This window comes from Panthera uncia, assembly GCF_023721935.1.
Source record: "Panthera uncia isolate 11264 chromosome A1 unlocalized genomic scaffold, Puncia_PCG_1.0 HiC_scaffold_17, whole genome shotgun sequence".
NCBI lineage: Eukaryota > Metazoa > Chordata > Mammalia > Carnivora > Felidae > Panthera > Panthera uncia.
The window spans coordinates 59,808,455-59,831,036 of record NW_026057577.1 but is presented as its reverse complement, the minus strand read 5'-3'; the positions used below and the strand labels follow the sequence as shown (position 1 = coordinate 59,831,036).

The following is a 22,582-nucleotide window of genomic DNA, read 5'->3' as shown; positions in this document are numbered from 1 at the left end:
TGGCCCAACCTCAGTTTCAGATTTGGAATAAAGAGTAAATCTGAACTTAGTGCTCTAATTTGATGCTAGATTTAGTGTCTTACTAAGCAATGCCAAAAAAATTAAAAATTTAAAAAGGGGCCCCTGTCATCTGTCAGAATAACTAACAGAAGAGACGAACTACATAAACTCTCATTTTAGGACACCCTGATCCCTGAGGTCTTTGAACACACGAAGTCCCTGTCATACCAGCAGCAATCACTTTCCCACCTCAGTTGGTCCACAGGGCATGTTTCCACAGGACCACTGACCTGAAGCTGCAGGCTTGAAACCCAAATGCAAGCATGCTCATTGGTACATTCCCTTACTGGGAAGGAGCCATCACCTTCTTTGAGATTTATAGCCCCAACACCAATGTTACACAAAGGTTTTGCTTTGTCTACGTAAACCCAATGGAGATGTGCCCCTCTTTGGCAGACCTACTGCTGGGGCCAAGTGGGGATGATCCACAGGTTCCTGTTTTGGAGGAATGGGGCACTGCAGGAGAGAGGAAGGAATTAGAGAGCTGGGTCTGGCTTGCTGCTGTACTTCTGAGCGGTCCAGAACTGTGCAATTATACCATAGCCATTAGTCACGTGTTTTTACTTATATTAAGTTATATTAAGTTAAATTAAATTAAATTAAATGTTAAAACTGCAATTTTTCAGCCACCCTGGCTGCATTTCAAGGCTCAGTTAGCCTCATGTGGCTCCAAACTACTGTAGTTGGCACTACAGACACAGAATGTGTCCACCATTATAAGAAGGTCACCTGGGCAGCACTGATCAAACCTCTCTGTGACTTAATTGCTTCACTGGTCAAATAGGGGTAACAACCTTTGCCTGGGTTTAGACCCTCCCGGGGCTCTGCCAGGAAGCAGCCATTTGTAACGTTCTGAGCATGCATATATAACAGATGCTCTAACAGGTATTACCTCACATGATCCTCACAATCACCAGAAGAAATAGGTGATACCATGCTCACTTACGCGGAAGGAGAAATGGAGGCCTGGGGGAGCTGAATAGTTAGCTGGGCCACATAGCTAATGAACGGTAGGGCGGGGATTTCAATCCAGATAACTTTGACCCTGAAGCCCGTGCTCCTCACCATCCCCCCTGCTTCTCCAGCAGGCTTCTGAAGGCCCCTCTGCTCCGGCATCCATGCTCCATGGACACACCGGCCCCGGGCTCAGCTCCTCCTGGGAGATTTGGAGGCATAAAAGTTTCACCTCAGCTGCTATGAGTGACTACAAAGTGGAGGAGTGAGAGCTGCTAATTCTTGTCTTACAGCCCAAACTACATTTATTTGTTAAGTGTGTTCAGGAAGTGTTACAGAACATATATTTTAACAAAAGGATTCATAGTATCTGTGTATGTGAGTATTTTTACATGATAAAGTATATATAAAGCCCTCTTATGGGGGGGAGCGAGTACGTATGTAAAAAGTATCATACACATTGTTAAAAGTAAAAGAGGGGCCCCTGGGTGGCACAGTCGGTTAAGCATCCAACTCTTGACCTCAGCTCGGGTCTTGATCTCAGGGCTGTGAGTTCAAGCCCCACATTGGGCTCCATGCTGGGCATGAAGCTTACTTAAAAAAAAAAAAAAAAAAAAAAAAAAAAAAAGGGAAAATAAGAAGGAAAGGAGCAAACTGGGGGAAATCAGTGTAATTGGCAGATTAAAGGTTTTACCCTTAGTACAGAAAAAAGTACCTAGTATCAAGAAGAACAATACTAAAACTAACAGAAGATTTGGGAATGCCCAGGAAGAGGGGCATGGACTGGGAGGGGGCTCTCGGTGCTCAGAATGGTAGTGCTACAAGGTGTGTACAAAGGTAAAAAGTCACTGAGCCACACTCATAGGTTTAGTGCCCTTTATGTGGAGAACGTAATATCTCAATAAGTTGCTACAAAGCATATAAACTGAAATATAAGCTGAAGAGTTCTTCATCATCAGCTAAATGTGCTCTCTTTGCCCCTCAAACAATGAATGTAAGAGGACTGAAACTTAACAGCTGTGTCACTTTGATATACTCCGTGAAACTGCTCTGCAGAGGTGACTTACACTTCCTGTACCGTAAACAATGATGAAATCATCAAGCAGCAGTACTGCTTGTCACTGATCATATTAAACTGCTCTGTAGACCATCCTTCCCCACCCTGCGTGTAGTTTTGGGCAGGGACCAATGTCTTCAGGGACCTTTAGTTATAAGAACAACTCTTCAATCAAAAATGTCCAGTCCGATATATTAAAGTTGTGGTTCGGTCCAGAATAAGACATTTCCTTCCTGTCCTAATCTAGCCTGTCCTGAGCCTGGAAGCCTATTTAGGAGGCCTCCTGTACTTTCCCACTACCAGCTCTCCACTTCTTGCTTTCACTTCTGACCTCCAGGGAAACGCACGCAGACTGACGTGCTGGGGCAGGGGGAGCCTGGCCCAGGCTCCCTCTGGATACGGCAGGTGGACAGTGGCTAACTCTTCCTCTCATGGGGCACTTGGTGGGACTTTTGGAGACCTCTCCACTGGAGATTTAAGGCCAGCTCCCCTGACTCAGGTAACGTCTGGATCCTCCAACACTCACATTTACTCCGTGTCCAGCACACCCCAGGTCTCAATTCTTGTTAGTGAATGAATAAAGGAGGTGAGGAATCAGAAAGACAGTAGCTACGTTCCCTCCATAAACTCCTTTGGGAAGGAAATTTTTAGGTAAGTAAGTCATTTTATCTGATCTCACACTTTTAAAATATTCCCTTTAAGTTAAGAAAATGAGTGACTGTTTCATTCTTGGCCACTTGTCACTCAGACAGTACCCAGAGTCTGATGGAGCGGGTTGTAACCTATGGATATTGTTGCAGGCTCCTTTATTAATGCCATTCCATGGTCTGTAAAATTCCTCAAACAACTGGACAGAGTATCTTTCCAGAATCAGTGGATCACTAAGACAGTTTAGGAAAACCAAAATTGCTATACATTATACAAACAAGGTCAGGCCTTTGACAGGCACTGGAGTGCCAGCCTAGAAGTCCCTCCCTCTCCTGTGCACAGAAGACAAAGCAGTCACACAAGCATGTGGTTAAAAGCACTACAGCCCTGGAACCTGCAGATACCTTGGAATTGTGCAAATGACACGTTAAGGCCGCCTAGCAGGAGCTGTTTGAGAAGTATGTGGACGCTTAATGAAAACACCTCTTTCTCTCAGATTTTCTCTCTTTTTTTAAAAGTTTATTTATTTATTTTGAGAGAGAGACAGGGAGAAGGGAAGAAGCAGAAAGAGAGGAAAAGAGAGAATCCCAAGCAGGGTCTGCACCGTCAGCATGGAGCCTGATGTGGGGCTCAAACTCAAATTGTGAGATCATGACCTAAGCAGAAACCAAGAGCCAGATGCTCAACTGACTGAGCCACCCAGGTGCCTCCTTTCTCTCAGTTTTTCTCTCTGATTTCCCATCCCTTAGTCTCCGTCTTGACTGACTTTGAAAATTTTAAACATTCAAGAATACCTTCCTGGACAGAATGAACAACAGCAACATTAAAATGCAAACTCGATTTGACAACTATTCCTAGGCATCTCCCACGTGCCCAGAGCTGCAGAGCCCTGAGGAGGGAGATGCCAGGATGAACGAGACAGCCCTATCTGCAGGGAACTACAAGCTCCTTGGAGGGGGATGAAATGTGCATCTCCTGTCCTTAACTGGAAGGGATTTGGTCACACCCACCTACAGTGGACTTTATGTCTTTCATGCTTCTTCATTCAACGTCACCTTTAATCCTCACCAGATCCTTGGGGGAGGTAAGAGATGGATGGCTGTCCTCATTTTCAGAAGATGATATTGGGATGCCTCAGTCAGTTAAGCAACTGACTCTTGGTTTCGGCTCAGGTCATGACTCATGGTTTCCTGAGTTCAAGCCCTGCATTGGGCTCTGCGCTGGTGGCATAGAGCCTGCTTGGGATTCTCTCTCTCTCCCTCTCTCTGCCCCTCATCCATTCACACTGTCTCTGTCTCTCTCAAATAAACAATGTAAAACTTAAAAAAAAAAAAAGAAGAAGAAGAAGATACTAACACCCAGTGAGGCTGAGTGACCAATTCTGCCCCCACAGAAGATTCGGTGGCAGAGCTGGAAGAAGAATACACATACCCCTGACTCTGTGCTGCTACTTCTGCTAACCCATAGATAAGGCATGTGGGAGAAATCCAGAGTGGCCTTCTGGCTTCACTTTCAACATGAAAGGCAGCAGGTGAGTGAAAAAGCACAACAAAATGAGGAGAAAGTAGCACAGAATGTGTAACAGAGGAAAATTTTTAGAATCAGGAAAAAAAAAAAAAGAAGCAACCTAGCCTTACTAAACACTTATGAAAGGAAAGGCTAAAAGATTCCAGAATGGCATTCTAGCACACATTGTAGGGAAGGAGTTGAAGGCAATTTTATTTCTCTGGAGAACCAACACTCATAATTCTGTGACTCTTTATTTCTCCTGAATTAAGTGCAGGGTAGTATCTGCTAATATTAGCCACTTTTGGTGAGAAATGAGAAACAAATACATGACATCTAATATTCTGTAGCAGACCCAATTCTCTAGATTATCCTCCATACCTCCTCTGAATTCAACTGACTCAGATCATGCTACCAAAGGTGAGAGGAGGTGGTGGGCACACAGTGTGGCCTCCAGGACCACCTGTCTTTCTCAAACTACCCTCTGTGAAGCCTGAATGAGCACCAGTCAGCCAAAATCAGTAAAGGGAGTAAGAGAAACCTGGACACCGAAGCCAAAAAAATAAAAAATAAAATAAATAAAGCTCTAAAGCAATTAGATAAGCAGAGATGTTCCAGAAATGTCCTCAACATCATGTGCTTACACAGAGAGAGTGATGGAAAACTCACTTGAATGAGGAAGGTACAGGATGTACACATGCTAAAGTTATAGCAGGATAATTGGAAACCAACCGCAGATCCTTAAAACCCACTCACACATTCAGGGAAGGTAAGAAAAGAGAAATGAGTGGATGGGAAGAACTTCCTCTGGCACATCGGGGTCCACATGTTATACAATAATCATGTCAGGACAAAAGACTGAATACTTGAGCAATCTGTACCATCCACATATGCCCCCAGTGTAGAGGGTCTACAAAGCTGGGATTCCCAGTGTGGCCCACCTTAAATGGAACTGATCACAAATGCTTTCCCACATACAAGCACATCTTAAGTAATAATAGGCTGTGAAGTATCTGAACTCTCCAAACAACAGCTAACAGGGTGCTTTTTGGATTAGATAAAGGCCCCAGGACACAACCTGAATAAAGAGACCCTTGCTTTCACATCAATCCATTTTCCGTTCCAGTGACTTGGTGCTGTTCAATCTAATATTGCCTGTGTGTACATATATGTATTTATGCAAATACAATGCAGCTCTCAAGCCAGATGATCACACCTTCCTCCAAATCTCTTTATTACAAGCAAGGGATTCAATACACCCATCTCCCCCATCTGAGTTCTCTTCACCCAAAGTAAAGTAAGCCCAGCATAAACTGCTTTGTGGCTCTTTTCTAGCTACTCTAAGAGTCCTCTGTGGATTGTGAGGGATTTCCATTTCAGGTCAGGAGAAAAAGAGGGCACTGGGGATTGACAGAAAGGAGGTGAGACTGAGAGGCAAGGTGAGACTGAGAGACCGCCTCTCAGGAGGCAGACTGAGAGACTGAGAGGTTTTGGAGAGATTTGCAGACAGGAGGGAGCTGAACCCAGGTAAACCTGGGCTTTCACTCACAGCAGGGAAGACAACCCAGCAGCATCTGCTAAGCCTTGTGTACCAAAGCTACTCTGCATCTCTGAAGCCACCACAGCCCAGGGAATCAGAAGTCAGGACCCCGAGTCCAAAACCAGAGAGGAGTGAATGGAATGGATGTCAGACACAGGAGAAACTTCATTATCCTGTATCTGCAATGAGGCAAATGGGACGTACAAATAGCTCACTCAGATTATGAGGAAGAGACTAAACATTTCAGTGAGCTAAGGGCAGTTCTCAGAATTTGAGCGATATGGGATCCATTTTTATTTACTTAAGATGTGTTAAGTAAAATTTTTACATGCTATATTGAATGTGCTACCTTCATTTTTATTTCAATTAACATTTAAGAATTGTCATGGGCTAACTGATGGTGAGGCCCAAATCCCACTTTTCCCAATTAGCGAATTCTCTCACCACAGGGATTCCAGGAGTCTGGCTCTCTCATGACCCTATCTCACGGTCTGTCATTACCAAGGGCTATGTGGCAGACCCAGGACAGCCTCAGGGAATATATGAAGTGGGGGCTCCTCTCTTCTCTTTTTCTTTATTCATTAGCATTTTATTCACATTTTATATGTTTAACGTGCTCCGATCTGAGCCACACAGGGCCCCCTTTTGTCTTTTCAAAATTCTCCTTGCAGGGCACTAGCCAAGCACGTGTCCAGCAAGGCCTCCCATTATTTGGCAGTGGGGAAGAAAAGCACAATGCGTGTTTCATGCCAATGAAGCAAAGGAGGCCCTTGCTTTATTTTGTGAAATTGCGAAATGGGTATCAATTCTACAAATGTGTAATGAAAACACACAAATAACAAGTAGGTGTCCTGTCAGATGATGCAATTTAAAAACAGAATACTAGGACCCAAAAAATCAAAGTCGTGGGGCAAAATATCTCCTAAATCAGGCCGAGAAAATACTCCCCGACCAGATACCAGAGTATGTGGTACCAGAGTGATGCTTAACCTCCAGGGGTACCGGGTGCAGGCGGCACAGCTCAGCCTACGGTGAGGGCCCCATGAACGGCACTCCCTGGGTGGCACAGGACAGTGGCTCGAGTGCCCACAGGTGGGTGCTGTGGCCTGAAAAGATGAGGAAAGCGTAGAGCCCTGTTTCGCCTCCTGTGTCACGCCAGATCTGAGACAGTGCGCGTTTGGCAAATCTGCATGTGTTCACTTTGATCTGTGTGTATATCCTCCTATTTCTTTCCTTTGGCTCTAATTCCAACGTTTCAGACCCTAACTCCAAAGACTCAGAAAGCAGTTTACATATGTAACAATTTAAAAAGTTGGTTTAGAAAAATCCTTGAAAGTAATGAATGATGCCATTAAATTACCTGCGCGTGCTTTGAGACCCAGTGACGGAGGACATTCAGTACTCGATTGGTGGCTGTTCTCCGAATAATAAACTCTTTGTCGCATGTTCTCTCAGTGTTGTTGAATCCTTAGGAGGAGAATAAACACACACATGTGGTTAAAGCCAATCCCCAGGAATCTGGGGAAGGTCACTTATTTGGTGACATTGGTTAGTGGAAACTCACAAATGGCACATCTTCGCAGACAGGTACAAGCAGCTTCAGACTGTTATGGATTCCACTTACTTACCTATTATAACTGCAGTTATGAGGCTACCACATCTTTACAGGTGCAATTAAATGAATAATGTGCACACACTTATTAAAGGCCACTGATTAAAACTAATGCTGATCTAATGACATTTCCACTTATGCCTGCCTTGGTCTAGAACATAAAGCCAAGGAAATTTTAACAAAGCATTTAAGAAAACATTAACTTATACTTTTGCCCAAAAGTCATTATATAACCAATAACATTTTCAGTATTTGTAGATGAATTAGCCCACACCTTAGCTCATAGATGATACAAATAGCTTATTATGCACCCATGTATTGAGAAGCACGACAGCATAGAGGTTAAGAACATGAACTTCACAGCCAGACTGGGAGTTCAAATCCCTGTTGTGTTACCCTGGTAAGTTACAGCACCTCTCTGGTGACCTGTTTCCTCATGTCCTGCATGGGCTAATAAGTGTACCCACACCACAGAGTTGTTCTGGAGATTAAGTTAGTTAATACATGTTAAACATTTAGAATGGCACCTGAAACAATAGTGGAAGGTCAATAAATATCAGCTGTTACTACAATCCAATGTTGGTTGAATGTCTTTGGTTCCCCTTTGTGCCAGCCTATGTCCCTGTCTTGGCCACCTTCTCACTATCAAGAAATCATTTACATTTTTTCCTACTGACTCTACGTTTTAAAAGATTTTGCCTTCCAATCATAATTAACTGACATGTTTCCTTTAAAAATGGATGAAAGCCTTATAAAACTTCACTGGCAAACTTCTTGAAAGTTGTCTAACTTACTCATTCCATTTCCTCCTCTTCTACATTCTCTACATCCCCCTCCAAGCCTCTCACCCCATATGACCACCAAAACAGCTCCTGTTAAGGTTGCCAGTAACCTACACGTCTCTATATCCAAGGGATATCCATCATCTCTCCGTTGGAAGACTCACCTGATGAACACCAATAAGCAAATCACTCATGTATTTATATCCCCAGATCTCTTCTCTCATCTCTGGATCAATTTATCCCGCTGCTTCTTGATATTTTTCCCTTAGATGTTTCAAAAACCTCAGACCCAATAGGTATAAAAGAAAAAGCCATGGCCTTTCCAACAAACCTTGTCCTTATCTAGTGTTCCCTATTCCATTAAAGGAACATCAACAGCCATCCAGATGTATACACCAGAAACTTTGTAATCATTCCTGGCCCATCTCTTTGCTTCTTCCTGGTAATTTTACCTGCTAAGTAAATCTCAAATCTTTCCACATTTTCTTTTCTAAAAAGTCAAAACTGAAGTTCAGCACCAAGCAACTCTCAACCTGGTCTACTGACAATGGTCTACTGACAATGGTCTACTGACAACTGATCTCCTTTGTCATGCTTGCTTCCTCAAATCTGTTCTCTTGTCTAAAGTCAGAAAGATCTTTTCAAAGGCCAAATTAGATGGGTCACCCCCGTTTAAAGCATTTCCATGGCTCCTATGATAAGTAGAAAAAGTTAACATAGCCCACCAGGTTTTCCGTGATTTGACTCCTAGCTCCCTCTCAGCCTTTTCTGGAACCATATTTTCTCACTTTTCCCCTTCTTTCTCACCACCCTTCTTTTAGTCCTTCATCTTCACGGTGCTTTGCACATACTGCTCTGGATCTGTCACAATTATTGCTCTCCTTTGTACTCAGTGAAAGCTACTCTTGTTTATTTCACTTCTCCAATTAAGCCTGTCCTGGCCTGAGCTGAACAAATCAACATTACACATCCCACAGCACCAAGCACGTTGATTTTCTGGCACTTGTTACAGTTGCAATTTTACATTTATTTATGAGTTTATCTGATCAATACTGGTGCCTTCCATGAAGTCAGGGATTGGGTGTATTTTTGCTGAGCATGATGAGCACATATCTGTCACATAGCCATGCTGTACACAATGTGTATTTGCTGAATAAATGAATGAAAGCCTGGAAAGTGAGGACTTACTCAGTATTTATTGAATATGATTTGCATATAAAGAATAGTGAGTGAAAAACTAAATGAATAGTCCTCAGAGCTTACAAATGAGTTAGACTAAAAAAATCTATGAACTTCTCAAGGGCAGAGGCCCCTTTTCAATACTGCTCTTTGGATGTAGACAGGCATTTTCAACCCTACAGCAGACACTGTCAGAGGATGATGATGATGATGTGCTCTTGGCTGAAAAGATATATTTAAAAAAATTGTTTGCTATTAAAAGCTTATAAATTCTGGGTAAAATATAACAAGTATCTTTTAGAATGCATAGCTGAGTTATTAATAAGGAATTTTCTAGAGTCAAACACACAGAGATCTAAAAAACCAAGATCAAGAACCAAGCCTCTGAACTGATGCTAGCTTCCCTAAGACAAAAGCAGTTTACCAATCTTGGTAACACAGGATTTGGACTGTAAATCCCATGTGGTTCAGGAGAAGCCTCAGGGCCTTCATGAAGTATGGGTGAGAGAATGGGAACTGAGACCCCACATGAAGCTGGAACTCCCCAAAGACCAGCCCCTCTGTGAACGAGTGGACTATGGGGAAAAGTGCTCCAAGTGCACAAGGAGACAGTTAAGAAACTTACCTGCCTCAGCCTGGATCTCAGTGGGGGTGTGGGAAAAAAAAGCCTCCCTGAGAACTGATAGCCACAGGCCCACTTCACGGAGATATGAAGCTCAGATTCAGCCACCATTGGGTGGTCTGTCCCTCTAAATGAGAAATTAAAAAGTGGCCCAGGCTAGTGCTAATCCTGGGACCCTTGACAAAAGTATACACACAACTTTTCTGGAGGGACAGAAACTCAAGCTCAGCCTGTAATGGATCACCACTAACCAAATCCCTGAAGAGAAACTCACAGTCCAAAATTACAAAACACTCAAACCATCTACCATGAACAAGGATCAGTAGACACATGGATGAGGAACTCCCACCCTACCCGTCCACCACTACCAAGAATTCCAGGTACCAGAACTATTACACAGATCCAGTTTAAACATCCTAAAATTAAAGTGTTTACAAAGACTAAAGACACACAAGTAGGAACTGAGGGGCACCTGGGTGGCTCAGTCATTTGAGCGACTGACTTTGGCTCAGGTCATGATCTCATAGTTCATGAGTTTGAGCCCCGTGTCGGGCTCTGTGTGGACAGCTCAGAGCCTGGAGCTTGCTTCAGATTCTGTGTCTCCCTCTCTCTCTGCCCCTCCCCTGCTCATTCTCTCTCTTTCCCTCTCTCTCTCTCAAAAATAAATAAATATTAAAAAAAAACAAAAGTAGGAACTGAAAACATGATAAAAGAATAAAAAATTTTAAAGTCAGAAAAAAAAATTTTTAAGTCAGATTTTACAAGAACCACATAAAACTTCAAGTTAATAGAATTATTCCTTTAATTATTGTTGAAAAATAGATGAGTTGAAATTGAAAACTCAAAGGATAGAAAAACATTGATTAGACAGACCCCATTAAATAAGCAAAGAATAAACTGGAAAAAGATTTAAAAACAGGTCTCAGAAAATTATTCAAATGCAGTACAAAGAGTTAAAGAGAGAAAACAGAAAAGAGTTGTTAAAAGACATGGAGGAAAGAATTAGAAGTTCCAGCAAAAAATGAGAAGGATAAAACAGGAAAAGAATTTTTCAGACTTGTTGGAAGACATGAATCCTCAGGTTCAGGAATTGCAATGAATCCCAAAGCAGGGTAAATACAATGAAAACCACACCAGAAATAATGAAAAATGATGGAACTCTAAGACAAAGATAACTTTGAAGCAACTGCTGAGGATATATTTGTTATTTGTAAAGAAAAGTCAGATGAAAAGGATAGGAAATGGTATGGGGAATGAGGAAAGTTGATGAGAAGGCTCTAAGTAACTAAAACAGAGAATTCAACTAGAGTGAGAGCTGGGAAATCATAAGGCACTATCATGCTGGAGGATGAAAGTCAAAAGTTCTTTGAACACTGAAAAAGGGTGATGAGGCAGAGTCCCTCACCTGCATTTATAGGTATAAGGATGGTCAATCAGTGAGATCTGAAAAGAATGGGTGAAAGATAAGAGCAAGGGCGGGACACAAAGATAAAAATCAAGGTGAAATGTTAAGAAAGACAAGCCATTTTTAAAAAAAAATTTTTTTTTTAACGTTTATTTATTTTTGAGACAGAGAGAGACAGAGCATGAACGGGGGAGGGTCAGAGAGAGAGGGACACACAGAATCTGAAACAGGCTCCAGGCTTTGAGCTGTCAGCACAGAGCCCGACGCAGGGCTCGAACTCACGGACCGCGAGATCATGACCTGAGCCAAAGTCGGACGCTTAACCGACTGAGCCACCCAGGCGCCCCAAGACAAGCCATTTTAACAGAGTTGCTACTACCTTAATGTATTTTGGAAAAAACGTCTATGCCTACTGGTCTCTGCGTCTGTGTCAGGTGTGGGTGGACAGGGTAGTCTATGTTGAAGATAGACAAGAAAGGCAAGGAACATTCTTCTGCTCTCCAAGTTATTTAGTGTCATACATTAAAAGGCCACTTAAGGGATTTTCTTTATCAAATTTCCAGTATTTCCATAAATTCAAATCTCAACCTCTATCATCAGTTAGGTTAGGATTTGATTATACTGCTTGTATGTTCTTCGTAACTCCTTCTAATAACCATGTTATTTATCTTTTCTATGGAGATCACAGCTAGGTACGTTCTCATTGTCTCCACTGCTCAGAGCTCATTACCTGCTGCCACCTGCAGTACTCAACAGTCTCTTGGAAAGCAACCAGGTACTCCCGTAAGCAATCTTCAACAACGCGTATTCAGTCGGTGCAGCTGGAACAATCCACAGCTAGTAGTAAAGATGACTAGGATGGAAGGACAAGCTGCAGGCGGGACCACCCTTCCAGGTGCTGCAGGAATTCTGAGAACCAGTGAGGGAGGGAAGGCTCCAAAGACACACATTCTACTACAGCCTTCACAGGGCAGGCCATCCCTAATATGGTCCAGGATGGACAAGAAGTAAAGTCCGGGGCAAATGACTCAACCTGTTTGTGGCTCAGTTTCCTAACTTATAAAATGAGCAGAAGAAACCACATAGAGTCGTTTTAAAAATTAAATAATTTGGGGCACCTGGGTGGCTCAAATGGTTAAGCATCCAACTCCTGGTTTTGGCTCAAGTCATGATCTCACAGCTGTGGGATGGAACCCTGTGTCAGGCTCTGCACTGACAGTGCAGAGCTTGCTTAGGAGTCTCAGTCTCTCTCTCCTTCTGCCCCTCCCGTGCTCTCTCTCAAAATAAATAAAAATAAACTTAAAAAATTAAATAATTGTGACACCAGCATGGCTCAGATTTTTTGAGCGACGGACTCTTGGTTTCAGCTCAGGTCATGACCTCAGGGTTGTGGGATCAAGCCCTGCATTAGGCTCTGCATTGAGTGTGGAACCTGCTTAAGATTCTCTCTCAATTCTCTCTCTCTCTCCCCCTCTCTTCCCCACTCATGTACTCTCTCTCTAATTTAAAAAAATTAAATACTTCTTGTAAAACAGGGCACTCAACGAAATAATATTTATTATAATTATGTTCTCACCTATAGCTGGCTTCATCCATCCATCCCCTTGATCCAATGTCCCTCACAAAACACTTATTTTTTTAATCTTTTTTAAAAAAATTATATTCAAGTTACTTAACACACAGTGTAGCCTTGGCTTTAGGAGTAAACCCAGTGATTTATCTCTTACATATGACACCCATTGCTCATCCTGAAAAGTGCCCTCCTTAATGCCCATCACCCATTTTCCCCACCCTCCTCACCCCTCTACCTGCAGCAACCCTCAGTTTGTTCTCTAATTTTTAAGAATCTCTTATGGTTTGCCTCTCTTTCTGTTTTTATCTTATTTTTCCTTCCCTTCCCATATGTTCATCTGTTTAGTTTCTGAAATTCCACGTGAGTGAAATCAATTGGTATCTGTCTTTCTATGACTTATTTTGCTTAGCATAATACCCTCCACTTCCATCCACATTGTTGCAAATGGGAAAATTTCATTCATTTTCATACTGAGTAGTATTCCATTGTATATATATGTACCACATCTTCTTACTCCATTCATCAGTTGATGGACATTTGGGCTCTTTCTTTTTTTTAATTTATTTATTGTATTTATTGTATTTATTTAATATTATTCTGTATTTTTTGTATTTATTTTGAGAGATACAGAAACAGCATGAGCAGGGGAGGGGCAGAGAGAGAGAATCCCAATCAGGCCTTCACACTGTCAGCACAGAGCCCAGGGCAGGGCTCAAACTCATGAAAACACAAGATCGTGACCTGAGCCAAAACCAAGAGTCAGAAGCTTAACCTACTGAGCCACCCAGGCACCCTTGGGCTCTTTCTATAATTTGGCTACTGTTGATAGCACTGCTATAAACACCGGGGTACATGTGCCCCTTCAAATCAGCATTTTGTATCCTCTGGTTAAGTTGCTAACAGTGCAATTGCTGGTTCATAGGGTAGTTCTATTTTTAATTTTTTGAGGAACCTCCATACTGTTTTCCAGAGTGGCTGCACCAGTTTGCATTCCCACCAGCAGTGCAAAAGGGCTCCCCTTTCTCCACATCCTCGCCAACACCTGTTGTATCCTGAGTTGTTAATTTTAGCCATTCTAATGGGTGTGAGGCAGTATCTCATTGTGGTTCCTCACAAAATACTTATAACAGAAAGCTAGTTGTAAGTGTATGTGAAAGCGGTAAGGATTTGATGAACATCAACTTACTTCCTTCCTGAAGAACTTTTTTCACTGCTCGAGGTCATTGATTTTTTAGAGAAATACTCTCTTACTTCTATTTAAGCCAGCAACAACTTAGAAATTCCCTAAACCAGATATATGAACCATCTTTCTGAGGGGCATACCTGTAGCAAATCCTGATAGATCAAGTTTTATAAAAGGACTGCTGTTTATTCATTAACTGAAATTAATGCCTTAACTGGGCTCTAATGTGTTCTCATGTCATCAGATATGCTTGTCTCCCCATCTTCACAGACTTTGAAGCTATGTGATCGGAACAACAATCTTCCACAACTCTTCAGATTTTCTCCTTATCACAAGCCACCATATAAATCGGGAGCTGCTTGGGCAATATATTTCTGAATTTAAGTATGAACTACATACACAACTAAGTGGTGGTAACATCCATGTGGAAGCCATTCTGTCCTAGAATCAAAGATCTACCCCCGAGGAGTTCTTGTGCATTTTTTGCAATAGGAAATAGCATATCTTTGCAGGGCTTCACACATCTTTCAATTGTCAAGAGTGATAGCACAATGAAACCACGCATACCAGGAGAGTTTCTTTTACCAATACACATATCTAGAATAGTATCACCCCAAGATTTCTGTCTTTCCAATTTTTGCATATTCTTTTTCAATTGTAAGCACTGGTCAGAATGGCTAATTTGGGCAACAAAAGTCATCTGGAAAAGTGATAAAAGCCAAATCACTATGCAGAATCACTATACAGAATGAGATTCAACTTTATGGTCCTTCCCCCAGATGTCTCATGAGTCATGCCATCCTGTATAGCAACTAGTAGATGTGACATCTCTCTTATTAAACTATATACTCCTTGGTGAAGGGATTTCATCTCCAGCATCTTTGTAGGCCCTTCAGCTTTGCACACCGGCACTCAGAAGTTATTTTTCTTAATAAAAATTGCATCACTCCCTATGGAAACTGAAAGTGTCTGCAAGTGCTATATATCTGAACTAAGGGCACGCTTTCACCATATTACCGTGATGACCACGTATTCGATATCCATCACAAGCAGAACATACAATAAAGTAGTGGGGAGGGAGGCAAGGACACTGAAAATAGGGGAAAAAAGGACAGTTTCATTTTATTCTTCAAATGATATGATACTCAGCCAACTTCACTGCCTACTTTGTAAGAGGCAAGTAAAATAATGGTGAGATTACACATAGGTTGATGATGAGCTAGGCCAGTTAGAACTACCCTGAGGCTACTGAGGACACACTATAAAAGAAAAAGAATTCTTGAGCATGGTGAAGTATTTTAGCATCAAAAGTAGATCACCAAGAACTGGACCACAGAGCTCTTATTAATTCCAACGAAGCATCTTTAAGCCATCCTTCTGAATTAGTGAAGCAAGCCAGAGTAGAATCAGAAAGAGCCAAAAGGCACAGAAATAATATTGCTATCAGTGGTTTATGGTGGAGGGCTGCCTGGGAGAAAAAGTAAACACTATTGGTTACTTCATCATATATCTAGGAACTGTTTCTTGTTGGGTTTTTATCTCCAGGACCTGACATTGTAGGTCTTAATATATTTAGACTTGTTGAATAAACGCACTCTAATCACTTTAATGGTTACATTAGTGAGGGAATTAAGAAAAGTGTATCAGTGATGCATCTTTTTTCACTTTAAACAAATGGGACTCAATCTCCCCAATAACATCAATGTTATCGATGTGCTTTGCCTTACCCAGCAAATATCATTCTTTTCAATATTTTTTAAGTTTATTTATTTATCTTGAGAGAGAGAGAGACAAAGCGAGCGCACAAGCGGGAGTGGGTCAGAAAGAAGGAGAGACAGAATCCCAAGCAGGCTCCGCACCATCAGTGCAGAGCCCAATGCGGGGCTTGAACTCAGGAACTGTGAAATCATGACCTGAACCGAGATCAAGAGTAGGATGCTTAACCATCTGTGCCACCCAGGTGCCCCTCCAGCAAATATTCTAAAAAGCATGTCATATAATTGGTTTGTACATTTCTGTGCTCTTGGATTATAACCGTATTGCTGCTTTGTGCCAGGTACTGTACTAGGAGCTTTACAAGTGGCCTATAATTTAACCTTCACAACCAAAGACAATAATAATAATTACCATTTAATGCGTGCCCCCAAGTACTAGGTAAAGTACCATGAATAATGTGGCTTCTTCAATAACAACAGCAACCAAATGGGGTAAATGTTATCCTCATTCGGGGATAAAGAAACAGAACATACAAGAGGTTGGGAAACTTGGCAAAGGTCATAGTTATTAAGCAGCAGAATCAGAATTTGAGCCCAGGTCTGTCCGTTTCCAAACCCAGAGTGCTTTTAATTGCAACTCATTAGATCCAAAGTTTAGACTTTTAAGTTTTTCTTGCAAGGTGGTAAACCAACACTTAAAACTATAACAGAAGACGCTAGCAAAGTAAGCACATTCCTGTTCTTTCTTTTAAATTTTGAGGAGTGCTGACAGAATGGCCCCATTATAGAAATATATGTTTCATATTGTAATGGATAGTAAACAAAAACCTTTATCTAATTAGAAGTAAAATGTTCTCAAAATGTGTTCTTTCCCCAAATTCATTGTTTCTTCCCTAGGTGACCATTATATAGACTACTGCTTTTTAAACTTCTGGTCATGACTTATTAATGGGGAGTGAAATCAGTTTGGTGGGCTGTTACTAGCATTAAAAAAAGTGAAACAGATGAAAACTAACTGAAGAGATTGTGCACAGTGAGAATGAGTATTCTTGAGGGAAACTTTTGTATCAGTTGTGTGCGTGTGTGTGTGTGTGTGTGTGTGTCCTGAGTCAAAATGCAAAATGTATTTCTTAGAATAGGTTGCAGTAAAAAAGTCTGAAAGTGACTGATCTAGACAATCTGATTATTAGACTATGTTTAAACTATCTGCAGGAATTGTCTAGAAATCCTGGATGACTGTGTTCTTTATCTGAACCATGTCTGAAGGAACAAGCAGAGGATATTTCTTCTCTTCCTGTCCCCCTTTTGCTTCTGTCATGAAATACTCTCCCCACTCCATGCCCAGTTCTCCAGTTTGTCTACCACTATCTCATTCTCAGTTCTCGGTCTGTTCTCCAGCTGACTCCATTCAGTTCTCACTCCCTCATGAACATAACTCTATTTCATGGTTTTTCGGTGTACTCCAACCTGACATGTCCAGGTCCAACATGTCCCCCAAATCCCTCATTTCAAGCTCCTTATGAAATATTCCCACAGTAATCACACATTCTACCCTCATAAGAAATACATCCAAGAATTAAATGTATGTTTCTTGCTCTCAAGCTCCTCCCCATGTTAACTTTCCCATTGAGTTAATGAGATCACCACGGGTTCAGCTTCTCAGGTGGGAAACCTCACTCTTCTCTGTCTCTCCTTTGCTTTTCCCATTCTGTCAACAAATACTGTTAACTTTTTGACAGCATCTGTCAAATTTATCCCGGTAACTCCACTCTTCTGCCACAATCCTAAATCTGGATTCTTTACACATGTGTAATAGTTACTATCTCCTAGACATTCCTCCTTCTTTCATTCTGTCTTTCTATTCTTCCTCCATCTCTAAATCAATTAATCAATAGCTACAGAGCATCTACTGTGTTCCAGATACCGGGCAGGTGCTCAGTGAACAAGAGATGTGGTCCCTGATCTCAAGGAGTTTGTTCTGTAAATGGGGAAGACAGCCTCAAAACAAGTAAAACACCAAAATATCTAAATTGAAACCCTGCAAATAAGCAAGTTGCCTTTCTCTTCAAAAATCAGCTTAAATATCACTTTCACTTGTTACTGTTCCAGCACAAGTACTTCTAATGTCTCCCCATGGCACACTGAACCAAATGTAAAATATTTTCCTAGACATGAAGAGGATTAGTTACTTGCTCAAAATCACTTAGCTAGTATACTGAAAAAAAGAGGTAAATGCAGACAAGTAGGGGATTTGCACATACACTATGCTGAACATCATGCTAACAGTGTTCACTGAGTCTATGAACTGACAGTTTCATTCTTGAGAGATTATCTAGAAAAATAGCTATGATTACAGAAATTAAACTTTAGTTTGTATAGAGTAGGACAGATGGCGTAGTAATCTATTTGTATGTTCAGTTGCTTCCATTTTAATGGAATATTAGTTAGCAATCTTTTGTTTGCAAAAGGGACAGAACACCTAAACTGAAGTCGCCTAGATTAAAAAAGTAATTATTGTTTGTATCTGGAGATAGTTCTAGATTCATTTAGTTCAGGGACACATGATGTCAGCCTGGCCCCTGTCTATTTCTCTTCAGTGCCTTACATTCCCTTTTCATTTGCAAGTAGCAAACATGGGTAAGGTCCTGCCAGTCTTACAACCTCCTATCACACCATCCAGGGAATGAGAGGGCGTGCTTTCTAGTAACTTTCACTGAAGAGAGAGAGAAATTTCTATCCCAGAAGCCCCAAACAAATCCTTGTATTTCACTGGCCCAAAGTGGATCTATGCCTTCCTCAAACTCATCACTGTGGTGATGAAGGATAGAGGGCTGGGATGACTGGGAGATGTGCAGGTGTGTGTGTGTGTGTGTGTGTGTGTGTGTGTATGGCAGGGATGTAAGCTCCCACTCAAAGTACATAGCCAGGAGTGTGAAAGGGCAGTTTCTCAAAGGTTCTATTGGCAAGACATGCATGAGACAATTAACAAACGCTGCATAGTGGTTTCTGTTTTTTGTCTTTTACCTATTCTTAAGTGTGTTCTTATCTTTCTGTTTTTAAGTTCTTCTCCTTACTCACATTAACCTGAGATTTTCTCTGAGTGCAATTAACTATTACAATGAAAAAAACCCCATATTTTTTCTAGACTGGGGAAGAGAAGCTCAGCAGGTTTATTACTGTCTGTGATAAAAAATACATGAAGAATGGCAAAATCAATATCTTACATTTGTTTTCATTTTTCAAGGAAATTAGTAACTAAAACTGTCAGCTGAATTGTTTTTATAGATTTTTTAAAATGTGTGCTGTCGAGATTCATAGAGGAATGATTACATCCTGAACTTACAATAAAACTTATGAGAATGTTTGTATATTATATCTGTTCTCACAATTCCAGAAAACATATCCCTTGCTTTTACAGATGAGGAAAAGGTCCAGCAGCCTTACAGATGAGGAAAGCCCAACAGCCACCTAAGGTCACAGATAGTAAAAGTAGAGACAGAACTTTTGGCCAGATGATCCAATTCTAAAACCCAGGTTCTTCCCACTAAAACACGCTACCTGAGTGCCTGGTCCCAAGGAATGCAAGGTGCTCCTGTTTATTGCTGTGTAACCTGCAGCCCTCCCACTGCTGCTGTCACCAGCTTCTGTGCTGGCACAGGAATGCGAAAGAACATACTGCCAGTGAACAGGGTGATGGTAACTTCTGCCGAAGCAGAATGAAGGCATTTGAGGAGTCAGTGGGGAAGTGAAGCCACCAAGTAACCAAAATGATTTTCAAGATTACTGCAGAGGCAAGAAGGAAAGAAACAGCCTGCAGACTGAGAGGTAACACAGGCTCACTGGAAATAATAAGTTGAACCAGTTTGAAAACTAAAATACAGCAATTTAAAAAAAACACAAATTAAGATAGAATACTTTATGTCAGAGTTTCTTGACAATACAACCAGTATTACCCAAGAGGCCTTTGAAAATACAGTGAATGCAATGACTACTGTGGAAGATGGTGGAGTAGGAGGACCCGAAGCTGACCTCATCCCACAGATACAACTAGATAACACCCACAAGAGTCTAAATAGCCTAGAAAACAACCCAAAGACTTGCAGAACATGCTCTCCACAGCTAAATGTATAGAAGAGGCAACATCAAAGAAGATAGGAAGGGCAGAGACTCAGTCAGAAGTTAAACAAACCCATGGACTGTCCATGGAGGGAGGGATACTGTGGGTGTGGAGAGGGGAAAGAAACAAAACACTCACACCAGCCACCCCTGCCATGGGGAACCTGCATGGGGAAGACAAATATGCATGACATTTGGCTTTGAAAGCCAGAAGGGCATAATTTCATGAGTTCTTACAGCCAGTGGGGCTTAACACCTGGAACTTTAAAAATCAGTGGGCTCAACTCTGGGAGAGCTGGAAGGCAGCAGGAAACAGAGTCCATGCCCTTAAAGAGACAGCACAACAAGCAGCCCCTCGGACACAAAGCATAGAAGTAGCAGTTTGAAAAATGCCTGGGGTAAACAGAAGGGAAATTTCTTTACTCATCTCAAAGCCCATGCTGGAGGGGCAGAGATCCTTGGGAGACTTCTCCAGGGACAAAGGAGCTGATGGATGCCATTCCCTCCACTGCCCCACAGCCTAGACACATGGACACCTGTGGGAACCAATGCAACACCAACACTCCCTACACCTAAGTTGCTAAAAGTAGGCCCTGCTGCCTGTGTTCTCCTGTGGACATGCTCCCTCATTACTAGGTCTCCTCACAGAGCAGACCAGCACAAATCTTTTTTTTTTCCATATTGATTTTTTTTTAATTTTATTTTTTATTGTTTTAAATTTACATCCAAATTAGTTAGCCTATAGTGCGAGAATGATTTCAGGAGTAGATTCCTTAGTTCACCTTATCCATTTAGCCCATCCTCCCCCCCACAACCCCTCCCATAACCCTCAGTTTGTTCTGCAAATTTGTGAGTCTCTTCTGTTTTGTCCCCCTCCCTGTTTTCATATTATTTTTGTTTCCCTTCCCTTATGTTCATCTGTTTTGTCTCTTAAAGTCCTCATATGAGTGAAGTCATATGATTTTTGTCTTTCTCTGACTAATTTCACTTAGCATAAAACCCTCCAGTTCCATCCACGTAGTTGCAAATGGCAAGATTTCATTCTTTTTCATTGCCGAGTAATACTCCATTGTATATATATACCACATTTTCTTTATTCATTCATCCATCGAGGGACATTCAGGCTCTTTCCATACTTTGGCTATTGTTGATAGTGCTGCTATAAACATGGGGGTGCATGTGTCCCTTTGAAACAGCACACCTGTATCCCTTGGATAAATGCCTAGTAGTGCAATTGCTGGGTCATAGGGTAGTTCTATTTTTAATTTTTTGAGGAATCTCCATATTGCTTTCCAGAGCGGCTGCATCAGCTTGCATTCCCAAGTGCAAATCTTGTTAACACCACATGCCCTGCCCCTGTGTTCTACAGACCTGCCCCTCCCCACCCCCACCCCAGTACACTCTTGGCCAGAGCCCATCCAAAGTGGTGCCACAAACCTGGCAATGTACAAGCAGCCCCAACAAGGGCCAGCACTGCTCTCAAGTGACTCCTGCCCTAGGAAGAGGGGAATATAACCACACCCACCAGTCCAACTATGGTCCCAGCAGGGGGGCTAGGGGAAGACATCTGGACTGACTGTAGGCCATGCTCACCATCAAAAGCTTCTCAGGGGACAACACAGGGGAGGCACACCCCAGTTCAGTGCTACTGTAGCTCTGGCAAATGCCTATTCTGACTCAACTCAAGCCCAAAATGGCCCCAGATTGGCTCAGTAACAACACAAGAGACTATTCTGCCCAAAACAGGCAAAGAGAGCCATTGAAGTCAGTTGGACTGAAGGCAAATGTGGCTCAGCCACAATAGAAGGGCGCATGAAACACACATAGGAGACACCCCTCAAGTGCAGGTTCTGGTGAACATGGGACATTGTGTTGCAGGGCACTATAGGACCTCTTTTTCATAAGACCACAACTTTCAAGAGCAGAGATGTGGCTCTCTTTCCTAACACAGAGACACAGACACATAGAGTTTAACAAAATGAGGAGACAAAGGAATATGTCCCAAATGAAAGAATAGGAAAAATCACAGCAAGAGAGGTAAATGAAATGGAGACAAATAATATACCTCATAGAGAATTCAAAGTAATGGTCATAAAGAAACTCACTGGACTTGAGAGAGTGGAGGATCTCAGTGAGACCTTCAACAAAGAGACAGAACATAAAAAAGAACCAATCATAGATGAAGAACTGAATAACTGAAATTAAAAATACAGTAGAGGGAATTAATAGTAGAATAGAGGAAACAGAAGATCAGATCAGCAACATGGAGGGCAGAATAATGGAAACCAATCAAGCTGAACTGGAGAGGAAAAAGAATAATAAAAAATTATAATAGACATAGGGAACTCAGAGACAACATCAAACATAATAACATTTGCATTATAGGAATCCCAGGAGAAGAGAGAGAGAAAAGGGGGCAGAAAATTTATTTGAAGAAATAACAGCTGAAAACGTGTCAAATCCAGGAAACAGAAATCCAGATCCAGGAGGCACATAAGCCCCCAATAAAATCAACCCAAGGATGTCCACACCAAGAAACATAGTAATTAAAATGGCAAACAGTAGGGATAAAGAGGGAATTTTAAGGCAGCAAGAAGAAAGTAAATAGTTACATATAAGGGAAACCCCAT

The 22,582-nt window shown here is 41.7% G+C and overlaps 1 protein-coding gene across 1 annotated transcript in view; it reads right to left on the bottom strand.

Moving 5' to 3' along the window:
* Positions 1–22,582, bottom strand: part of RASGRF2 (Ras protein specific guanine nucleotide releasing factor 2) — a 223,728-nt gene that overhangs the window by 39,021 nt on the left and 162,125 nt on the right. Inside the window, exon 17 of the mRNA XM_049648890.1 lies at positions 7,126–7,232. Within this exon, the coding sequence (XP_049504847.1) occupies positions 7,126–7,232 (107 nt within the window). The remainder of the gene's footprint in view (positions 1–7,125; positions 7,233–22,582) is intronic.